Source organism: Microcebus murinus, chromosome 4 (genome assembly GCF_040939455.1).
Source record: "Microcebus murinus isolate Inina chromosome 4, M.murinus_Inina_mat1.0, whole genome shotgun sequence".
NCBI lineage: Eukaryota > Metazoa > Chordata > Mammalia > Primates > Cheirogaleidae > Microcebus > Microcebus murinus.
The window spans coordinates 59722363-59745649 of NC_134107.1; the positions used below are offsets into that span (position 1 = coordinate 59722363).

General features: G+C 44.8%; 1 protein-coding gene across 3 annotated transcripts in view; it reads right to left on the minus strand.

Moving 5' to 3' along the window:
* Window positions 1–2157: 2157 nt before the first annotated feature.
* C2CD3 (C2 domain containing 3 centriole elongation regulator) overlaps window positions 2158–23287 on the minus strand; it is a 143848-nt gene continuing 122718 nt past the window's right edge. For 2 of the 3 annotated variants that reach the window (XM_076002307.1, XM_012744854.2), the window contains exons 31-33: window positions 20154–21075; window positions 17666–17777; window positions 2158–2957 (exon numbers count right to left, since the gene is read on the minus strand). In XM_076002307.1, coding sequence (XP_075858422.1) covers window positions 2817–2957; window positions 17666–17777; window positions 20154–21075 — 1175 coding nt within the window. In that variant the 3' untranslated portion in view covers window positions 2158–2816. Of the gene's footprint in view, window positions 2958–17665; window positions 17778–20153; window positions 21076–21170; window positions 21744–23287 lie in introns of those variants that run through there. The other variant, XM_076002308.1, reaches the window with a different exon arrangement.

The following is a 23287-nucleotide window of genomic DNA, read 5'->3' on the forward strand; positions in this document are numbered from 1 at the left end:
GTTAACTGGGTAGGGCAGAGGACGAGTAGGCAGAGGCCATTTCTGGACTTGGGCACAGAGCCATGGTCACAAGGCAGGTGGTCAGAACTACAGATGCTCAAGTGCATAGCTTGGGCTGTACCTGTTACCTTCCTTGGATCAGACCCAGCCCTTAATGTCAGCAGAACAGGCAGTTGCATCATGTTAGAAGGGAGTAGCTGCTGGGGCTGCTGAGATGAGGAGGGTTTAGGAAGTGGGTTCTGAACTCTACCAGGAATACTACCCTGGAGGTGGAGGGGTGAATTTCAGGGAGTCTACAGGGGAGGGACAAATGGTAGGAACCTAAACGAAGGGGCTGCAGGCCCTGAAAAAACCCAGAGGGAGGGGTGCTGAGCTTACTTTGGCCTGGGTGCTTCTTGAGGGCAGGGGCAGTCTGTCTGCTTTGGTTCCTGTCCTGCATCCAGCCCATACCAAAGATCCAAGGTTGGCTGCTATGGGCTGGGATGTGACCAGCCTCTGGTGATCAGAAACACCTACATTCCAGTCTCTGTGGAGACAGTACTTAAAGGCAAGTGGGGGAGACACTGGCTAGTTCTGGTGGTGGGAACAAACATCTTCCTCATATCCATGCTGCATGACTCAGCATTTCACCTCAGAGCTGGCACTGAGAAACAAATCCAATTTCCACTGACAAGATTGTACATAACATACTCTTTGGAAGAAGAGTTGGTGGGTGTCAGATCCTCAGAGTCCGTTTGTGTCATCTGAGGCTGCTCTCAGCCTGGGTAAGAGCAGCCCATGTCCTCCTGTGGCCGTATCCTAACTTGACCCCATCAGGTTATTTACAGGAGCTGGAGTAGGATTTGGAAGGAATATTCTTCACTTGAGGCTTTACCCCTCAGGCCTGGGCCCCTAACTGTCCCCCTGTGCCCCAAGGGAGGTGGATCCCTGCCTGGGCCCTGAAAGCCGTGCACTGGCAACCTGAGAGGGAGACCCAGGAGGGAGGACAGCCTCTGTGGTGCTGCAGAGGGGGTGGGCTGGCAGGCTGAAGCTCAGGGAGCTGAGATAAACAGAAGTGGGGAAGGCTGGCCTGAGGGCACATCACCAATAAGGAGGGTACATGCTCCCTGCGGGTTCCTGCATCACTTTGTACCCTTGAGGCCCAGTGCGTTCTGCCTGTCTCAGTCATTGGTGCGCTTGCCTCTGCTGGGTTACTTGTGGAGCTTCAGGAGAGTGGGCGGGACTGACCTTTCCTAAGCTTCCACTAAGTGCCAAGTGTAGGCGAAGCACTTTCACAAATGTCATCTCATTTGATCTTCATCACAACCCTATGAAGCGTGGGTTATTATGTTTTACAGATGAGGCCACAGGAGCTCAGACAAAGCCAGACTAGTTTCTTTATTTCCATTTGCATGTGGCTCAGAGCACCCTCCTGACTCTCTCTGCAGCTTTCTATGGCCTGGCCATGGCCAATTCTCTGGGCTCACCTCTAGGAAGCCTCCTCTGACTGCTCCACCTACATGGTCTTTCCCCACATTCAGCACTTACCTTGTTTTGATCACTGAGTACAGCAGCCTTGTGACATATCTGGGGATGTCTTGTGTGGTGATTCACTTCCTAACCACATAAACAGAAGCAAAACACTAAACTTTGTTGAGCTTCAGTTTAACTATAAAGGGGGATCGTAATATCTAGTTATGAAGCTGTTTTGAGGACTGAAATGATATGCACTTGCAGTGAACAGCAGGACCCTCCACGTTAGTTCCCTTCCAACCCTGTCGCCCAGCCACACTGCATACTCTACACATCTGTGCCCCTTTCTCATCCTCTTCACAGGGCTTTGTCTAGGGTAGCTCTTTAGCTGTTTGTAGTCTGACAGTCTAGGCTGGAGTTTCCCATCCCAGAGACAAGGGGGATTCTGAGGGGCCTGTTCCAGGAGACTGCCTGGCTTTGCCGATAGATTTCAAGCACCACCAAAGGAAATACTGGGTGTCACTGTAACCTGGACCAACATGATCTTTGGAGAAGCTCAGAAGTCTCATGGTGACTCTGGTTCCCTGTTCCAGACAAGCTTCTCTAAGCGACTGTATGGTTGTCAAACTTTCCCTCTGGCAGTTAGAGCCCAAATGAATTCCTAGCACCCCTACTCCAGTGGCCAATCCGGCAAACGCTTGTGCACGGAATACAAACACCAATATGATTTTATTCACACATAGGCAGGAATGACCTTAAGAGCTGGGTAAAAATAATAAGTTAAAAGCATGGTTAGAATTTTAGAGAATCAGATTAAAAGTTTGAAGGAGGTGATTTCTCCCTTCTCTCCTATTAATTTGATACAGCATAAAAATAATTTATATCTATAAAACACCCTTATTCCCACACAAATGAACTGGAGGTGGCCCTAGGATTTCTTCAGCTATGAACACAATCTACACCCTCCCTCTCCCCAACCTTTAAGGCAAAAATGGCCCATCATATTCCGGCAGAGGGTGGGCTCATGTCAGCAGTCAGCTGTGTCAAGGCCACTGGGAGGAGTTTCTCCACTGAAAGTTGTCTACTTGGGTCCCTTGGTCAAAAGATGGGTGGGCCACTTCAGTGCTGGAATCCATTTTGTTTCTAGCTTTTGTGTCACCATAGAAGAAAGAAGCTGAATTCCTGGCAGGTGGACACTGGGCTGGTTTGGGACACTCCTCTAGTCTGGGCTGTCTGGGTTTCTCAAGGCGCCCACAGACTAGCTGGTGGTGGTTTCAGAGAGCCAGACCTGGCACCTCCTGCAAGCTGGGCAAGGCTGAGGGAGAGTGGGCAGGTTGTTCTTTCTCTCAGTCCCTCAGGCTGCATCAGTCTTTCTGGGAGTACCGGGCAGAAAATATCCGTGCGATCCTGCGAGTTTCTTCCTCAGGCAGGATGGGAGGGAGTGAATTAGGTCTAGGGCGACAAGGCCTTCGGGAGAGGGCTCCCCTGGTGGCTTCACTCTTGTCCTGGAGAGGAAGAAGTCAGCTAGGTTAGCACTGAGATATGGCACCACCAATGGATGACTTTGGTTCCTCTCATCTTTTGGTCCTTTGGTTATTATTTAGGTAAAGCTGACTGGTTTACAAAGCATGTCATATACCTTATCTTGTTTAACCTTTACCTTAACCACATATGGTGGTTATATCATTCTCCCCATGCCCTGGATGAGGAAACTACAATTCATGTGGAATAAACCCAAAGTCTCATAGCTCCAAGTAGCAGAGCTGAGGTGTGAACCCCAGATCTGAATTTTTCTGTGCCTCTGGAGAAGGAGCAGGCTGTCACCCCCAGGACAGGTTGGAAGCCTCATCCTTTCTCTGAGTTGTTACTGTCCCACATGTGACCTTAGGAATATATCCAATTCCTAGCAAGAAGATGTTGGTGGATAATGTACTCTCTGTTTGGCCCTTTGGAGTTTCTGGAACTGCCAGGTGACATGAAGCACACACCTGCTGACCTGCTACCAAACATCTTCCTGTCTTGGGCTGACAGGGCACCATTAATTCCACCTTTAAGGTGCCTTGCCTTTGGGTTATGGCATCATGGTCCTCTGGACTGCCCTACTCACTCATCTACTCATTAAACACTTTTTTTTCCCTCTTCCTCTGTCAATGTTCCTGCACTGAAGGAGCTCAAAGTTATATAGGAAAGCCACCCCAGGGAGCTGGCTGAGAGCAAGGCCCTAGGGAAGAGATGGAGGACTGGTAGGGGAAGAAGTAGTTCTGAAAGGAGATGGGATTAGCTACCACAGGCAAACCTGGTTGACTTCACAGCATACAGCCTACCATATGGATAAATATTTCTTCTCTGTCCCCAAATCTTAGGAGCTAAGATTGTCATAAGCTGATGGAGTGCTGAGATCACACTGTACCACTCCCTGGGCATTAAGAATCAGCTTGGTGAGGACCCTAGAGATTGGGACTATCTCCCTTCTCCCTCTAATTCTGCTAATGAGAAACTGAGGCCCAGCTAGAGTTGTTTCTGGGATCAGTAACATCTTTAACCTTTTTAATGTCTACTGTGAGAGGGACACAGAAGCTAACAGAACTCTGTTCCTGACCTTCAGAGCTCAGAGTTAAGCTCTGGGAGACAGAGAGATCTACCCAAAGAATTAGAATGCATGCGCCGTTCTAATAAACTTCAAGAGAAAAAAAAAAAGAATTAGAATGCAGTCAGAATGAGAGGAGGGGAGTGGGAGTCACATGTTCCCACTCTACTGTTTGGGTGTCAGTTTCCCATCCATGAAACAGCAGAGTGGATGGGCAATCTTGAGGGTCCTCACCAATCTAGATCTAATGCCAAGGCGGTGTATACAACCTGACCTGAGCAAGCTCTCAGCACTGTCAGCCCACAGGCAGGCTTTCCTGGGCTCCACAGCAAAGACTGAAAGATAACGTTTACCTGTTTTCTAGGTAGGCCTAGGTTAAAAGGGAAGAAGGACACCCACTTCTTGCTTGTGTGTGCAGTTCTTCCTTCCAAAATATGGGAAGCACTTGCACCCCAAAAAGCCTCTAGCCAGGAGAGGCCAGTGGGCCAGCCTATGCCTGTTGCCTCCCCCTTCAGGCTAAATGCTCCTGTGTAGGGAATGGACTGGGTCAGATGCTTGTGACTCTGGCTGGGCCACAGACAGGAGCTTGGTAGCTGCTAGCCCAGTGTGAGTGGGACCCGGCCATGGTGACCAGAGACTTAAATTGGGTGGGCAGGAGACTCTTGCAGCAAACTTCTCATTCATTCATTTCCGAAAAAGCAGTTATTGGCCTACCACATCCCAGGCCCTTAGTTAGGGCAAACCCTTTCAGAGTCTCTGTAACACTTTCTGCATGTGTATGTTCTTCTCTACTCCCAAGATCCAAGATGACTGTTTCTTAAGCGATTTGGAATTTAGAGGTGATACAAGTCCCATTCCAGTCCCGTTTGTATTGCAGATGAATTTTCTGGGTCATCAGCTGTTTCCTGCTTTCCATTTCTTTTATATATACCACACACACATATATAAACATATTTACATAAATGTATATATAAATATATATTTTTATATATGTGTATATATATATATTATATATTTTTAGTTGGCCAATTAATTTCTTTCTATTTTTAGAAGAGACAGGGTCTCGCTCTTGCACAGGCTGGTTTTGAACTCCTGAGCTCAAACGATCCTCCCACCTCTGCCTCCCAGAGTGCTAGGATTACAGGCGTGAGCCACCGCGCCCAGCTTCCTGCTTTCCATTTCTTTCTCTGCTACAGTAAAAGGGGACTACAGAGTTGTTTCATTAGCCAGATTCGAAAACAGACCTATGAGTATGGTCCTCTATCTCAAACCCTAAACCCAGGCCTTTGTTTCCCCATCTTCCAAAAGACAAGCATTCTGTTTTAGAGAGACTTAGATGAGCCTTGCTCACCATGGCTGGAAGGGCCAACTGCCTCAGTTCATGAAATAACCATAAAAAGACCTCTGCTGGTGATTCATCAAAACTTTCAGGAGCCTAAGATCTACTCAACTGGATCAGCTCTTACAGACGGTAGGCAGATGCTTTCTGTTGCCACAGTGCTGCTTAGCTACACTTGATCTTAGCCAAAAGGCTGAGAAGCAACCAGGCTGCTCAGCCAGAGGGGAGATAGCCACTAACCTACCCAACAATCGCAGAGATAAGTCTTAGAACTTGGGAGCACTGAGAAAGGAGCATTTAGTAACAGCTAACAAAGTACTGGGAGGCTTCACATAGAGGTGGGATCTGAGATGGGCAGGGTTTCAAGAGTTGGTGGGTGGGGTGAGGTCATCCATCAAAGGGAACAGCATGAGCACAGGCCTGTACCTACTGGTTGGGGCCATATCTGCCCTGGAGCTGGATCAAGTGTGGCTGGTTCTGCCAACCTTCTAGAACCTACACCCAGACCCAGTGGCCTAGGGGGCCTTATCTGCATGGCCCCGGCCCAGTGACCAGGACAGGATAGGGCTTGGCTCTGTGTACAAGGCAGGGCTGGGGTCAGGAAGGACAGAGAACACACACTCAGTAGTATTTGACTTTTGTTGACCTCAAAAGGGTTTAAAAAACATCTTGATGGCTGGGCACGCTGGCTCACGCCCGTAGTTTGAACTCAGGAGTTTGAGACTAGCCTGAGTAAGAGTGAGACCCCATCTCTATTTAAAATAGAAAGAAATTAGCTGGACAACTAAAAATAAATAAATTAAAAAAAAATAAAAAAAATATATGTATGTATGTATAAAATTAGTTGGGCATGGTGGTGCATGCCTGTAGTTCCAGCTACTAGGGAGGCTGAGGCAGAAGGATTGCTTGAGCCCAGGAGTTTGAGGTTGCTGTGGGCTAGGCTGATGCCACAGCACTCTAACCTGGGCAACACAGTGAGACTCTGTCAAAAAAAGAAAGAAAGAAAAAAAAGAAAGAAAGAAAGAAAAAAAAGAAAGAAAGAAAGAAAAAAAAGAAAGAAAGAAAGAAAGAAAGAAAGAAAGAAAGAAAGAAAGAAAGAAAGAAAGAAAGAAAGAAAGAAATTAATTAGCTGGACAACTAAAAATATATAGAAAAAAATTAGCCGGGCATGGTGGTACATGCCTGTAGTTCTAGCTACTCAGGAGGCTGAGGCAGGAGGATCGCTTGAGGCCAGGAGTTTGAGGTTGCTGTGAGCGAGGCTGACGCCATGGCACTCTAGCCAGGTCAACAGAGCGAGACTCTGTCTCAAAAAAAACAAAAAACAAAAAGAAAAACAGAGAGACTATGCTGGAGCTACAGCTGACACCAGCTGCAGACCCAGAGCGAAATGAAACCTTCCTCTCCTCGGATCCCACCCCAGGGAGGGGGTTAGCCTCAAATGTCCTGAGTAGACCTAGGGTACAGCACCTCCCCAAGGCCTGACCAGTGCCAGGACAGGCAGCTCTCCCCACTCTATTGCCCTCCCCTTCTTCTCCCAGTGAGCCTCTGGCCTGGGATTAGGGTTAAAGTTTTGTTCTTTCCCAGAGACACTCCCTTAAGTGACATTAACACTGACTCAGGGAGCTGAAAACAAAGTAAACAGCCTCCGGGTTCCGGCTGGCTAGGTGGCCTTGTTGCTTCAGACACTGAGTGAGGGCTCCATGTAGCTGCATGACTTACTCAACTTTCACCCCTTTGGCTGGCTGCCTTCCCCTGGGTGGATCCCAGAGTCTGGCCTGGATTAGGACCTCCTTGGTGCTGAAGAGAGCAGCAAAATCAGCAGCCACAGCTACGAGTGGGGGTAAGTGAGGACAAGACACTAGACCAGAGTTCCAGCCCTGAGAAGCAAATCCTAAATAGGACTCACACAGCCCAGCTGCAACATGGCAGATCTCTTGCTCTGAGCTCTTTCTCCATTCCCATGTCAGAGCTCTGGTCACATAGTTCTCACTACTAAATGCTCCCTCCATGTCTCATCACTGCCCCATATCACCCGACCCTTCCTCCTAGAAGCCTTCCCTGACAGGTCCATTACACAGGGCCTATCATCACTTCCTCCCCCAAGGCCTCAGTCTGTATAATGAAGGGCCCTGACTAGGGCAAGACTCCTCAAAAGTCCAGATTCTTGAGAGGGAAGGGTTAAAGTTATACTCTGTAAGAACTCTGGGCTCCTTCTGCACTCTGGCCTCAGAGCAGCTCAGGCAACCTGAGCCTAGCACCTGCCCAGCGGGCCTATGGGCCCTTTGCTGTGAGGTACTTGCCAACTTGCAATCTGGGACACAGTGGGCACCAGTCAGTTCTGGCCGTTTCCCCTGACTTCTGTACATACTTGGCCAGGTTGCTCATCTTGTAAAATCTCTGTGTGGCCTTTACCAGAAACTCTTTCAGGCCTGGCCCATAGGCTGAGAAGAAAGAACCCCAGGATTAGGAAGTTACCTCAGGCCTCCTACTGATCTGATCTGGTGACTGTGTAGGGTGGGGTTTTCAGGGTTTCTCTATCAGGATTGTGCATCTTTCAGATGCCTCTGAGTTTATGGAAGGTAAGCCAAGAGATAGAAAAGCCTTAAGACCCATAGACAGGCCACAGACTTCTGAGGCTAGAGCTCCATCACCCTTGGGTGAGGGATGTGTGTTGTCCTGGGCCTCTGACTTAGGGTCTGAACTGAACACATGGTTAATGGCTACAGCCCTGAGAACTGCTTTCCATACTTCTCAGTCTGTCCTCTCAGGTCTAACTTCCCAGCATCCAGCTCCTGGAACTAAGCTTTTGGTCATGTCCCTGTCCCTTAGCATTTCTTTCCTAACAGTATTACCCTCCCTCTCTACACCAAAACATAACAGAATAAGAGGGAAGATGTCTTTTTTTTTTTGAGACAGAGTCTCACTCTGTTGCATGGGCTGGAGTGCCATGGTATCAGTCTAGCTCATAGCAACCTCAAACTCCTGGGCTCAAGTGATTCTCCTGTCTCAGCCTCCTAAGTAGCGGGGACTACAGGCATGCACCACCATGCTCGGCTAATTTTTTTTTTAATACATATATTTTTAGTTGTCCAGCTAATTTCTTTCTATTTTTTTAGGAGAGACGGGGGTCTCGCTCTTGCTCAGCCTGGTCTGGAACTCCTGAGCTCAAACATCCGCCCGCCTTAGCCTCCCAGAGTGTTAGGATTACAGGCGTGAGCCACCACACCTGGCCAGATGTCTTCATAATAAAAATAACAATAGCTAATACTCATAGAGCACTTGCTATGTTACATGCCAAGAACTGTTCTAAGTACTTACATAGCCTATTCAGTTAATCCATAAATCCTAGAAGGCAGGTACTATTTTGTATGCCCATTTTTCAGATAAAGAAATGAAGCACAGACAAATTAAGTAACTTACCCCACGTTACACAGCTAATAAGTGGCAGAGCTGAGCTTGAAGCTTAGGCTATCTGGATTCAGAGGCCGTGGTCCTAACCACTATACAAAACTGCCTGGTAGGAGAAAAGGGGGATGTATGGCCACAAATGAAGTCTGTGTTGTCTCCCCAGAAACTAGAAAAACATGTTGCTGAGGACGTCAGAAAACCATCAACAGAGCCAGGTTTTTTTTTTTTTTTCTTTTCTTTTTTGAAGGATCAGCTTCCTGGTACAGGTTTGTTGACTTTCAGCTCCCCAGCTGGTCTGGAGCACCCTGATCCCTAGTGATGTCTAAAACGCTAGGGTCTGGCTGAGTGGAGATGAGAACACTAGGGTGGGAGGGGGTGAAAAACTCAAGGCTTTAAGGGTACAGTCATGCTTGGCCTTTTCTCCTACTTTTGCCTTCTATGATCAACTCTTCAGGAATAACAGCATCTGGCCACATGTCTGTAGTTAATTCAGGGGTTCATGACATGGGCAGAGCATGGGCTTGATGCAGGAAAGCATAGAAGAAGACAGAGCTCATCTTATTAGCAGGAAAGAGGCCAAGGCTCAGATCTCAGATGACAGTTGCTTCTTACTCTTTTCTTCTGATTCCTATCCTATCCTGATTGTTTCAGTCCAGGTCCATCTCTTCCCATTTCTGACTAACTCTCTAGCACATATTGTTGTGTGCCTCCTGGTTGCCACATTCTGTTGATTCTCTGAGGTTTCTTCTTTTCAAATCCATAGCCTGCAGACCCTTTCTTTCATCTTTGTTGAATTCTATTCAAGGCATCCCATATGGCTTTGCCTTCCTTTCCTCATACTCATTCCCTGTGCCTTGTTTTACTCAAGTGCTAATATCATTTGAGGCAAATATCATTTGAGGAAGTGAGTGGTTTGGAGGCCAGTGCCTTTCAAAGAACTGCGAGCTACTTGAAGGCAGGGTCCATTGCACCAGGTCTAGCTCTTGAAGCATGACAGGAAGTTGACAGAGTTGGTAGAATTTGGATATAAGGCTAGAACTGTGAGCTCCCTGAGGGAAGGGGGCATAGCTGTCTTCTCCTGCACCTAGCTCAGGACTATGACTTTGCACATTTGTAAAAAATTTCAAGTCTGAGGTCAAAACTACCTTCCTACTCATGGCCTGCATGTCCTCAGGCCCAGTGTGGGCTCTCCTATTCATTGATGGGAAGTTATTGGATGGTTCTGAGTAGAGAAGTCACATAAGTTAGTTGATGATTTATTTAATATCATAGAAGATTAACAAGATGCTGTATGGGGAATGGGTTATAATGGGTAAGGGCAGAAGTAGAGAGGCAATTTAGGAGGCTCCTGTAATAATCTAGGCAAGAGATAAGGATGGTTTAGATCAGGGTGGTAACAGTGGGGTGGTGAGAAGTAGATTTCAAAATATGTGTGTGTGTCTGTGTGTGTATATATATATATATATTTTTTTTTTGAGACAGAGTCTCACTTTGTTGCCCAGGCTAGAGTGAGCACTGTAGCATCAGCCTAGCTCACAGCAACCTCAATCTCCTGGGCTCAAGCGATCCTACTGCCTCAGCCTCCCGAGTAGCTGGGACTACAGGCATGTGCCACCATGCCCAGCTAATTTTTTGTATATATATTTTTAGTTGGTCGATTAATTTCTTTCTATTTTTGGTAGAGATGGGGTCTCGCTCAGGCTGGTTTTGAACTCCTGACCTCAAGTGATCCGCCCGCCTCGGCCCCAGAGTGCTAGGATTACAGACATGAGCCACTGCGCCTGGCCAGATTTCAATATATTTTAAAGGTAGAGCTGCCAGAATTTCCTGGTTGATTGGAAACAGGCCCTGGGGAGGATTCCAAGAGTTCTGGCCTGAACAACTAAACTAGAGTTTACCTATACCTATTAAGTGAGATGGGAAAGACCGAGGAAGGAATAGATTTGGCAATAAATTTGGAGTTCAGTTTTGGACATGTTAAATTTGAGATTATAGCTACTCAAGTGGAGATGTTGGGTAGACAGTTGTAGAGTCATAGGAGGTCTGGGCTGAGATAACCATTGGGAGTCTTTAGCAAATAGAGGAGATTTAAAGTCTTGAGATTACATGGGGTCACCTAGAGAGTAAATGTAAATAGAGATGTCTAAACACTATGCCTGGGAGTACCCCTAAATTAAGAAGTAGGGGAAAGGAGGGAGGCCTAGCAAAGAAGGCTGGTAGCAGCCAATGAGGGAGGAGAACCAAGAAGCAGTGATGCCTCAGAAACTAGCAAAGAAAGTATTTGAAGTTGAGAGTATTTGAGAGAGATCAACTGTGTCACATGCCACTGGGAGGTCAATAAATTGGGCACTGAGATCTGATAATTGGCTTAGGAATATGGATGGCATTTAGAAAACAACCTTAAGCAGCCCCCCCCCCCAGTGGTAGGTAAAGTGGGGGTGAAAGTCTGATTAGAGTGGGAGATCACACTGGCTACAGTATACAGAATGGACAGTGGTGGAAAAACATGGATTTGAGTGAGACTAGTTAGAAATAGTCATGGGGGAGATGACTGGGGCTAAAGAGGATGGTGAGAAGTCAGTGGGTTCAAAAGATATTTAGGTGGTAGAATTAACAGGCCTTGGTAATAAATTGGCTGTGGGTGGTGGGGGATAAAGAAGTAGGAGTGAGATGATAACCATGCTTCTGGCTGGAGTAACTACATGAATGGTGGCTGAATTTCTGGAGATGATAAATGCATATGATAGATGGGATATACAGAGGAAGATGACAAATTCACATTTTGGACATAGTGAATTGTTTGTGACACATCAATGACAAGACTTTAGGGTGCAGTTGGATCCCTATGGATCTGCAGCATGAGAGAGTGGACTAGACTGAAGACAAGGATTTGAGAGTCATCAAACTGTAAATAATATCTGAAGTCATAAGTGTGGTTGAGATTTTGCCAGGAGAGAAAATCTACATGAGCAGGAGACACAATTTACATGAGCAGGAGACACAATCTGAGGAAAACAACAAATAAAGTAAATTACCTCTGTTCTCATTGTCTACCTCACCCCTCCCCTTTAGGGAAGTTATGGGCTAATTTGCCCATAAGCAGCTAAGCAAGCAGAATCAGAAATAACTTTTACAAAACCAGGAAGCTGTGCCAGTAAAGAGTTATTTCACTGAAAGAGGGAAGAGAAAGCAGAGGCAGCAGAACTCGATTGATTAAGGAATTTGAAACTATGCAGCAGTGCTGCAAAACCAGCCATCCTCCTCCCTTCTTTCCTTCTTGGAGAGGAGGCAGCCAAAGATGATGCAGTTGTGGGGTGGGATGGTTAAGGGCTGGCCCCTATGCCCTATCTGTGTGGTGCTTGGTATTCTACAGCATAACCACCCCATGAGGCCTGATAATACCATCTGACAGATGAGGAAACAGACTCAGAGAGGTCTGAAAACCTGACTAATATCACACAGGACCTGATTCCATTATACAGTGGTGGGAGGGAGGAGAAAAATCTGTTTCATGAATGCTTGCAGTGGAGACTGGGAGGTTCATTGGCTCAGATGTGTCATTTCAATATCAAGTGAAAGATTAGGCCTTCCCTTTGATATTGTGGGGAAAGCAGAGCAATTGATCCAGAAATTACAAACTCTCTCCTGTTTCAGTGATGGGTTGTTTGTTCTGGCCCTCAAGCAGGTCAGCTACAGTATAGCAGTCCCAGGACACTGGTTGAGAGGGGCCAGCAGCCTCTCAAAGTGCTCCTCTTCAGCTGTCAGGGTCAAGGCTGGCATTAGGAGGAGGTAGAACAGATGGAATCTTCAATCTGTGGTACAGGACAGGGCTCCTGCCATCCCCTTCCTACTTAGAGTTGCTGACTGTGCCTGAAGTATTACTGAGAAAATAGGAGCTTCCATCAAATGGGAAACCCCACCACCAAATCTCTAATCTTACCTGCTTTAGCACCCATCTTCTTCTCTGCCTTTCTTCATGCTACAGGGTGAGTTTTCACTTTTTTTTTTTTTTTTTTTTTGAGACAGAGTCTCACTCCATTGCCCAGGGTAGAGCAGAGTGGCATTATCGTAGCCCACCTCAAACTCCTGGGCTCAAGTGATTCTCCTGCCTCAGTCTCCCAAGTAGCTGGGACTATAGGCCAGGCACATGCCATGATGCCCAGCTAATTTTTCTATTTTTAGTAGAAATGGGGTCTTACTCTTACTCAGGTTGGTCTTGAACTCCTGAGCTCAAGCTATCCACTAGCCTCGGCCTCCCAGAGTGCCAGGATTACAGGCATGAGCCACCACACCTGGCCTGAGTTTTCTTTTTCCTCTCAAAAGGCCAATACCTCTACATGTACTCTGGATCTCATGCTCTTTCTGACCCAAGGACTGTTCTTTCTTTTTTCGTCCCTCTCCAGCATCTTTCCCTTCTCCCTTTCTCTATGGAATCATTGCATTCGCACACAGAAAACTGTAGCCTTTTCATATTAAAAGAACAGAACCAAAAACACCTTCCCTTGATCTCATATGCCACTCCAGCTGCTACCCTATTTCTCTGCACCATGTTTACAGCCAAATTTATGGAAGGAATTGGTGTCTCCATCTTGTTACCATTCAATCATTTTAAATTTTTTTTTTTTTTTTTTTTGAGACAGAGTCTCACTCTTTGCCTGGGATACAGTGCCATGGTGTCAGCCTAGCTCATAGCAACCTCAAACTCCTGGGCTCAAGCGATCCTTCTGCCTCAGCCTCCCAATTAGCGGGGACTACAGGCATGCGCCACCATGCCCGGCTAATTTTGTTGTATATATTTTTAGTCGGCCAATTAATTTCTTTCTATTTTTAGTAGAGACGGGGTCTCGCTCTTGGTTAGGCTGGTTTTGAACTCCTGACTTTGAGTGATCCACCTGCCTCGGCCTCCCAGAGTGCTAGGATTATAGGCTTGAGCCACCATGCCCGGCCTCAATCATTTAAAAATTTTAATTACTTATGATCTCATGATTTCCTTGTATGGCATACCAATGGATTTATGTAATACCAGTAAATTATGAAGCATAATAAGAAAGAACATCTGTAAACCCACCACCCAATCTAAGAACTGAAATGTTGTTAATACTGTTAAATAGACCTGTGTGTTCCTCATCCTTTATGCCCTCCCCTGCCTCCACAACTATGAACATTGTAGTCAATCTGGTGAAAACTAAAGATAAAGGGAAAATCTTAAAAGTTAGCAGAGAATAAAGGTTATGGTACATTCAGGGCAACAACAATAAGAATATCTGCTTCTCATAAGAAACAACGGAAGACAAAAGACAGTGGAATGATATCTTTAAAATGCTAAAAGAAACAACAACAACAAATCAAGTTAGGCCAGGCGTGGTGGCTCATGCCTGTAATTCTAGCATACTGGGAGGGCAAGGCAGAAGGATCGTTCGAGGTCAGGAGTTCAAGACCAGCTTGAGCAAGAGCGAGACCCCATCTCTACTAAAAATAGAAAGAAATTATCTGGACAACTAAAAATATATATACAGAAAAAATTAGCTAGGTATAGTGGCGCATGCCTATAGTCCCAGCTACTCGGGAGGCTGAGGTAGAAGGATTGCATGAGCCCAGGAGTTAGACGTTGCTGTGAGCTAGGCTGACGCCATGGCACTCTAGCCAGGGCAACTCTGTCTCAAAAAAAAAAAAAAAAAAAAAATCAACTTAGAATTCTATATCCAGTGGAGAAAATATATTTCAAAAATGAAGGCAAAATAAAGGTATTTTCAGACATTTTAAGCTGAACAGTTATCAGCAAGTCCACACACCATGTGAAATTCCAAAGGAAATTTTTCAGGCTGAAGGGAAATGATCCCAGGTAGAAATGAGGATATGAAGAAGGAATGAAGAACACCAGGAATAATAAGTATGTGGGTGAATATAAAAGATTATTTGTGTTTTAAATTCTTCAAAGCGAGGCCATTTTAAAACCTTCAGAGATCCCAAGATCTGAAATTATGGCGCTTCTGCCCATATGTAATTTGCAATTATAGGGAGGCTAGGACGAGAAGACAAAAAGGAAAAGTTTTTCCTTTAGGTTAATTCTTGCCATTATGTAATTAGGTATGAATTATCAGCCTGATGTTACTTATAAGGAAACTGAGTCTCAGAAAGGTCAAGTCACTTATCCAAGGTCACTTACTTATTAGCAGATTAAGTATTTCATGTTGTGCATGTCTTGCTCCAAAGCCTGCACTTATGACCTTAGCATAAATGTTGATGGGTGAGTGTGGAAAATGCAAAAGAAGATGCAGAGAGGAAGGAGATGAGCTGGTAACCACAACCCAGAGTAGGAATTAAGGACACAGAACTGTAGCACTTCCTAGGCAGGGACTGACACCTCTCCTCCCTAGGAGGGGATTTACAAACTTGATAAAAACTGAGATGTGTGGAAACTTAGATTGATCCTTGTACCAAATAAATGAGATGTCTTCAAAATGGTGCTAGGGAGGGTAGAGGAAAGAGAGGGAAAGAAACTAGTAAAAGGATCAGACATCTGATAGTTTCTATTTAGCACTATAGCCCCAGACTCTTCTGGACTGACCCCATTTTTCATTAATGTGGCCTCTGGGAAAGCATATAAAATGTTTAAATGTTAATTGCTAAATGAAATCTATTCAAAGGCAAACTGGCAAGAAAAATTTACCATAAGCCAAGTTTCATGACTTTCAGGTGGTATAATGGAAGAAGAGTTTGGAGTTGTAAATTTAGATTCACTTATTGGTTATGTGACCCTGTGCAAGTGACTTAGCCTTTACACATTTCAGTTTCTTTATACATAAATAGAAATAGAAATACCTTATAGGTCTGTATATGGAGCTTTGAGCCTCAGTTTCTACATCTATTAAATGAGGATAATAATAGTATCTGATTGGGTTGTTGGGAGAAATAAATGAGTTTCTACATGTAAAGTACTTAAAAATAATGACTACTACAAAGTAAGTGTTGAGTAAGGGTTAGCTATACAGTTAACAATAAACAAGCCAATACAGTTTGTTCATAGCAGGCATTAGTCTTTAAACTTTTATTGTTTCTAAAGCCATGAGGCATGAGCTCTGTGCCTAGTTTACCCAGGGCCTAGAACAGTGACTGGTACATAGTACTACTTTATGGCTCCCTTCTCCATGATATCAGTGCAAATCCTCTTTCAAGGTCACCAATGACCATCATGCTGTCAAATCTGAAAGACTACTCATCCTCCATTCATTACCCATGGTGAATTTTTTACAATTTTATTTATTTATTTATTTATTTATTTATTTATTTATTTATTTATTTATTTATTTATTTTTGAGATAGAGTCTCACTCTGTTGCCCAGGCTAGAGTGCCATGGCGTCAGCCTAGCTCACAGCAACCTCAAAGTCCTGGGCTCAAGCAATCCTTCTGCCTCAGCCTTCTGAGTAGCTGGGACTACAGGCATGTGCTACCATGCCTGGCTAATTTATATATATATATATTTTTAGTTGTCCAGATAATTTCTTTCTATTTATAATAGAGACGGGGTCTCACTCTTGCTCAGGCTGGTTTCAAACTCCTAACCTCAAGCAATCCTCCTGCCTTAGCCTCCCAGAGTGCTAGGATTACAGGCGTGAGCCACGACACCTGGCCGAATTCTTTACAATTTATATCAGATATCACTCCACTGCTTAACACACTTTAATGGATATCCTTGTATTTATTAATAGAATAGAATGTAAACTCCTTTCCATGGTTTACATGCTCTGTCTGATCTGGGCCTTTTGATCTCATCATATCTCTATGTCCTAGTGACACTGGCTTTGCGTCAGTTCCTAGATCAGGTAAATTCTTTTCAACCTCAGAGCCTCTGCATTTGCTGTTCTCTCCTCCTGGAATACTCTACTCCAAGTTCCTTACATGGCTCCTTCTCAGTATAGTATAGTAGCCAGGAACACAGACTTTGAAACCAGGCTGCCTGGGTTCCAATTCTGGCTCTACCACTTACTACCTATGTGCCCAGGCAAGTTACTTAACCTCTGTGCCTCAGTTTCCTCATCTTAAAACAGGGATAATAATAGTATTAATATATTCCTCATCAGGTTGCTGAATCAAATGAGTTAATGTAAAATGCTTGGAACAATGCCTGGTACATGGTAAGCACCACCATGATCATCACTTTTCAGCTAAAACAGGGCTCCTCAGAGACTCTGTTCTTTGTCGTAAGCACTAGTTCTCAACACGATTTGCAAATATTTTATTTTTTGTTTACTATTTGTCCTCCATGAAGACAGGAAATTTGTCTTATTTACTATTTTATGTCCAGCATATAGCACCATGCCTGATACAGGGTAAGTACCCCAAAGTAGCTATTATTTTCTTGCCACTTGCAAGAAAGGTTAGGTGCTGTGCCAAGGCAAAAAAAGGAGAGCTGGGATTTTCACCAGAGTTCCAATCCCCTAAACTCAGCTGAATGATGAACAGTTATGAGGTGTTTTATAAATGGCAAATAGGTATACCACTACTATTATTATTCTCTTCACCTGGATCTTATTCATCTGTCCTGTTCCCGAGCTTGCATCTCCTACATGAAGTGTCCTCTGCTCATATCAACCTGCTTGGTTAGAGATGCCATAGCACTCAGTATGCATTTTTAGCTGCCTCTTTTGTATCATTCTTTCCAATGCCCTGCTCTTACACATTTGCTCTTCTTCACTTTTCCTGACCACCTTGCCCACTGTTAGGTCCATAGAACATGCTTAGTACAAGCTTGAGAAGTGACCACTGCTACAGCATTTTGAGGAAGATGGCCTGGGGCAGCTCTGCATTCTGTGCACACTTTAATGGAAGAAATAAAGACTCTATAGGAGACGGAAGGGTCAGTTGGTTATTCTCTTACCTGATCTGTTGTGGCTTGTGGTGGCAAAGCTGCAGAGAGGGACAGCATCCGCAGGGAAGCCTCCAGCTGCTGGGGAGGCAAAAAGAAGTTGGGCACCACGATGGGCTCTGGGCTATGATGGTAGTTAAGGGACAAAAATACCTAGAAGTCTCCTTGAGTGGAGACTAGCATCTCCAATGATGATTCTCTCTACTCCCATTCATGTTTTTCCTTCAACTTATTCCTGTCCATAAATCCTTTGCTCAAGTGGTTCCCTCTGACTGGAAGACTGTTCTCATTCCTAACAAATCAGAGTTTATACTTTCTTAATGGATCAGTTCAAATCCTGCCTTCTCCAGGAAGTCTCCTAATCTTAGCCCACAGTGATCCCTCCTTTCTCACATCCTAGAGCTCAGTCTGCAACACAGGAGAATGCCTAATTATTTAGTCTGATATGATTCTCAATTTGTTTTCCTCAATATTTCCTAAGTTTCTCAGTGGCAGAGACAGTGTCACTTCCTTCAGTTATCTCCTTACTTCCCTAGAGACCCCCATTAAGCTGTCACGTGGCATGCATTGAATGATACTTGCTGAGAAGCCCACTGGTTAGAATTGACCTGTCAGAAGTCAGACAGGATGGGGACCAGGACGGGGCCCCATGGGCAATGCCTTAGGCTGGATGTAGGTGCCTGGAACTGAAGGAGGGCCTGTCCACCTGGTTGTTCTCTGTTCTTATCCACAAGTGAGGGTTCAGCATCGGGGGCTGTTGTGGGCACAGCTGGTCCACCCAATCTGGAGGTGAGCCTCATCTCATACTTCTCCTCCATACTCTCTTCAGATACCCAGTGTTGTACTGAGAACATGGTGTTCCACTAATATTTGTTGAATCAAAGTTTAATAGTTTGGTTGAACTTTGAGAGGGTGAGGAGGAGACTATTTTGATGCTACAATTTTTTGTTTCTGTTTAATAAGCTAAGTATGGTTCTGATTCAAATTTGCTTACTAGGTTTTCTATTTTATCATTGTTCTTCCATACTAAACATTGAACTCCAAGAGGTGGAGATGATCTCTGTCTTCTTCGTAGCCATATTCCCACCTAGCATAGTACCTGGGACATAGTAAGTGCTCAGTAAATATCTACTGAATGAATGAAATGCATCCATTTTCTGCTTTGGTTCAAGTTCCTGATTTGTGTATAGAGGTGAGGGTGGAGTGGAGACCTTGAAGCCCTTTGACCTAAAGCCTTCTCTGGAGGCCCACATGAGATCCTGTTTGCTGTTGCTGCTCCCACCGCTGGAGCCAGTCAGCCAACGCTGTGGGGAAGGAAGAGCTTTGCTGTGAGGTGTCAGGGCTGAGTTTGAAGCACAGGGCTCCTTTTGAGCCCATCACCTCCTGTCTGCTTTAGGGTCCTGCTCCAAAGCCACCTTCTCTCACCAACTTTTAAGTTCCTTCTCCTCAGTTTATGAAAAATGCTCAACTCTTCCATTTAGGGGGAAAAAAACCCAAACAAAATCTGTGACCTTGCATTCCCTTCTAGTCATCACTTATCTCTGTCACTTACTAGATGGGTAACTTCAGGAAAGTTGACTTTTTATGCCTCAATTTCTTCATCTTTAAATAGATATTTATTAGTACTTACTCTTTTGAGGGTTAAATAAATTTATGTAATATGCTTAGAATGGTGCCTGTCATAATGAGCAGTCAATAAATCTCAGCTATTCTTGTCTCCCCAGTGTATGGGAAAAAGTTGCCTATTCCCTTGATTGATGGAGTTTGGCTTCCATTCCCACTAGTGCAAAGTCCTCCATAATGCTAAAGCCAGTGAACACACGCCAGGACAGATTCTGCTGGACCTGTCTTCAGCATGCTGACCACTCCTTCTTCAAACTCTGCAGCGTTTGCTCCCACATCGCCTCTCCCCTGCTTCTCTCACCTCTCTGACCAGCTCTTCTCATGTCCTTTGTGGGCATGTCTGGTCCTACCTGCCCTTTACACACTGGAGACCCTGAGAGTCTGCCTCTGTGTGTGTGGTTCTCCCTTTCCGTGTTCTCCCTGCTGCCCTCACTGATTTCCAGAGATGTCGATCTTTATAGCTGATATTATACCTGAACTCCAGGCCTGCATCTCCTCCTAATGTCCTTTAGTCACATTCAAAATGGAAATCTGCATCTTCCCCCAAACCTGTCTCTTTATGTGCTGCTCCTTATCCAGTAAATGACATTATTTACCTAGTAACTTGTATCAGATATCTCTAAGTTGTACTTAATATTTCCTTCTTTCTTATCCCCTGCCCCTCTATCTCAAATCTTCTCAGATCTATCCCCTTCTTCTTCATAAAGTTTTAGGTCAGACTTTCTTCATCTCTTATTAATGTTGCAAGTTTCCTATTAATCTCCTTGCTTCTCATCTCCCCTGATCTAATCTGCTTAAGCATATTAGCCTAAGCACCAGCATCCAAAATGCCTGGAGATGGCTCAATGGGTCACTTGGGGGAAACACCAAAGGATACAGGAGGCTCTGCCTTTTGGATGTCTCTGATCCAGTTGTCACCTGTTTCTGACTGATGTCAGAGTCACCAATGGGTGGCCCCTTATGGATTTCCCTTCTGCTCTGGGAGACCAGGTGTAGAGGGAACTTCTCAAAGCTATCAGCAGAGTCACTGAGCTCACTGGAGGCAGCTTCATCCTCAGCCTGGGCCTCTCGCTTGGGCTCCTTGTTCTGATCCCCCCGAGATGAGCTCCATTCAACAAAAGCCTTGCTCTGTTGGGCTCCTGAGAGTGTCAGGGGTGGGATGAGCTGAGGGTCACCTGAGGTAGGCTCTCCAACCCTGGCCTTAGAGGTCCCACCCTCACAAGCAACAAGACTTTGGCTAGGAGAACCCTGCCTAGGCAAGTGGGGGTTGATAGCCCTTTTAGGGATGGACAGAAAGGTACTTCTGACCTTGAGTTCCTCTTTGGGGAAAGGCTCTGGAGAAGTACAAAAAGGGTCTTTCCTCTGTAACTCATCAGGCTGAGGGCTGATGACCTCACTTGTGTCTGACATGAAACTGGACCAAGGGCTAGTTCTGTCTGTCACAGTGGTGATCTCATTTAAGGTCCTGGGCTCAATGATGTCTTCTTCATAGTCCTCATCACTGCAGGCCAGGCCTGTCTCAATGTCCTCACTGCTCTGCATCCTTGTAATACATACTGTATGCCCCAGGGACTCATGGAGCATTCCTTCACCATTTGAAGTCTCTTCAAGAGCAGGGGGAGGTGGGGAGTTTGTGCTTTCATCTGGAGCTCTTGCCAGTGGCTTATTTGGAGTTGTGCTTTGTTCTTGCATGATCTCTGTGTCCTGAGCATCTGGGAGGGTGGTGACCTTGCTGCTTCTACTCCTGGTTCGGTGAGGACTCAAGGCTGCTTGGGAATTCCTGGTGATAGTCTGCAGATCTGAACAGCAACAGATATCACTCTTACTACACGGTAGGACCACAGACCACTCAAGTTTCCCACAATAGCCTCAAACTTCAGAAGTATTCTTCTTCTTCTTTTTTTTTTTTTTTAAGACAGAGTCTCACTCTGTTGCCCAGGTTAGAGTGCCATGGCGTCAGCTTAGCTCACAGCAACCTCAAACTCTTGGGCTCAAGCAATCCTACTGCCTCAGCCTCCCAAGTAGCTGGGACTACATGCATGGGCCACCATGCCTGGCTAATTTTTTATTTATATTTAGTTGTCCAGCTAATTTCTTTCTATTTTTTCAGTAGAGATGGGGTCTCGCTCTTGCTCAGCCTGGTCTCGAACTCCTGAGCTCAAACGATCCGCCCGCCTTGGCCTCCCAGAGTGCTAGGATTACAGGCATGAGCCACCATGCCCGGCCTTCAGAAGTATTCTTACAATCACACTTTGAACAAACCACCCGAGAGTCAGTGAAACTATATTCAAGGCAGTACAATTTCTAGTACTTTATTCTAATATCAGAGGACCAAAATCTAATCTATTTATAGTTGTGGATACATCTGTGGAAACGATTTCAGAGACTATCTGCTCCTGCTCAGGAATTCTTGGGAGCTGGGAGTCCTGCTGGGCATGTTCATGCTTCCATTTACTTCAGTAATTACCTATATTAAAAACCAAAATGAGAATCCACTTATTTACCTATTTGATGACAGTTATTAAAACTATCTATTTTACTTGGAAAATAAAAGCAAGGAAATATCTATTACCCACATGATAAAGGAGGTGAGGCTTACAGAGAAAATGTAGGCAGCAGTGTGTTGGAAAGAGCACAGGCTTTGGAGTCAGTCAGTCTTGGGTTCAAATCTCAACTGTTACACATTAACTTCGTGATCAGCAAACTATCCTCTTTGAACCTGTTTATCTGTAGAGTGTGATTAACACCACCCATTTCACAGGGTTAAAAAATACATGAGATAAATGGGCATATACTGTGTAGTATGTATACAGGCACTTAATAAACAGAAGCTACTACTCATCTCAAATTATTTCTGGGATAAAGTGAGAGTGAATAAATTAATAAATAGGTACAGTAAATGATATATGTTTATATGATTATTTGAGAGGAGAAAGTTAGGAATTGGAGGCAAATTTGACTCTTGACTCTCATATCTCCCTCAGAGCACCTAACAGAGGGCTCAGCCTACATACAGGAGGTGCTGGCTGTTTAATACAATGACAATTCTCTGGCCTCAAAGGGTAGTGAGTAGATGTATGAAAATGGAACATTCCTACCTGTCAATAGGAACAGGCACCCAGAAGTAGACTTAGTTGATCCTGATCCTTTGGCCTGAACTACCCTTTCTTCTTGGAGTATCTTCTTGACTTTAATAAACCAGTCCAGCCTTGAAGGCCCTACTCTATTGTATCTCCTTCAGGAAGTCTTCCCAGATGCACCAGCTGAATGGGATTGCTATATGGCTTTGTTCTAATAATATAAGGAAGCACTTAAGAACATGCTACTGTGTAATAGTCTGTATGTTTCCCCCATTGACTGTAAGCTTCTCAGGGCAGAGACCATATGTATAATTCATGTTCTGTCTCTAGGATCTAGCAAAGGACCTCACACATAGCTATGGCATAAATGAAACCCCCCTCATTAACTCACTCTCAAGTTTTACTCATATCCACTTTTCCAAAAAAGTATATTGAGGCATTATGGAGGCAGAATCAGCAAGTTTTTTCCTCATTAAAATGGTTTCCCTGATCTAATCATCTTTCCCTTTTCAAATTGATCCTGTCCTTGTGAAAATCAGTTCTCATTCTGCCATCCCCTTGCACAGAACTCCCTATTTTCTTCCAGGATAAGCATTAACTTCCCAAGTTTGGCTTTAAGGCCCAACAGCTTCAATGTTCAATTCTCCTTTCTCTCCTTTTTCAATATGCCCTTTAGAAAAATCTCTCTTTTTATTCTCATTTTTACCCCAAACAAGCCTCCCTGTTTTGCTCTTATGCTTTCTTTCTGGGGGAAATTTTCTTCAGTTGATCACAGAATATAAGCTTGATAAAGGCGGAGACAATGCCTGCTGTGTCTATCACTATATACTCCTGGAACTAATAACAGAACAGATCCTGGTATAGTTGGTGCTTAATGAATAGCTGACTGAATGTACCCAAGCAAGTGGAAGTTAAACACAGACAGAGTACA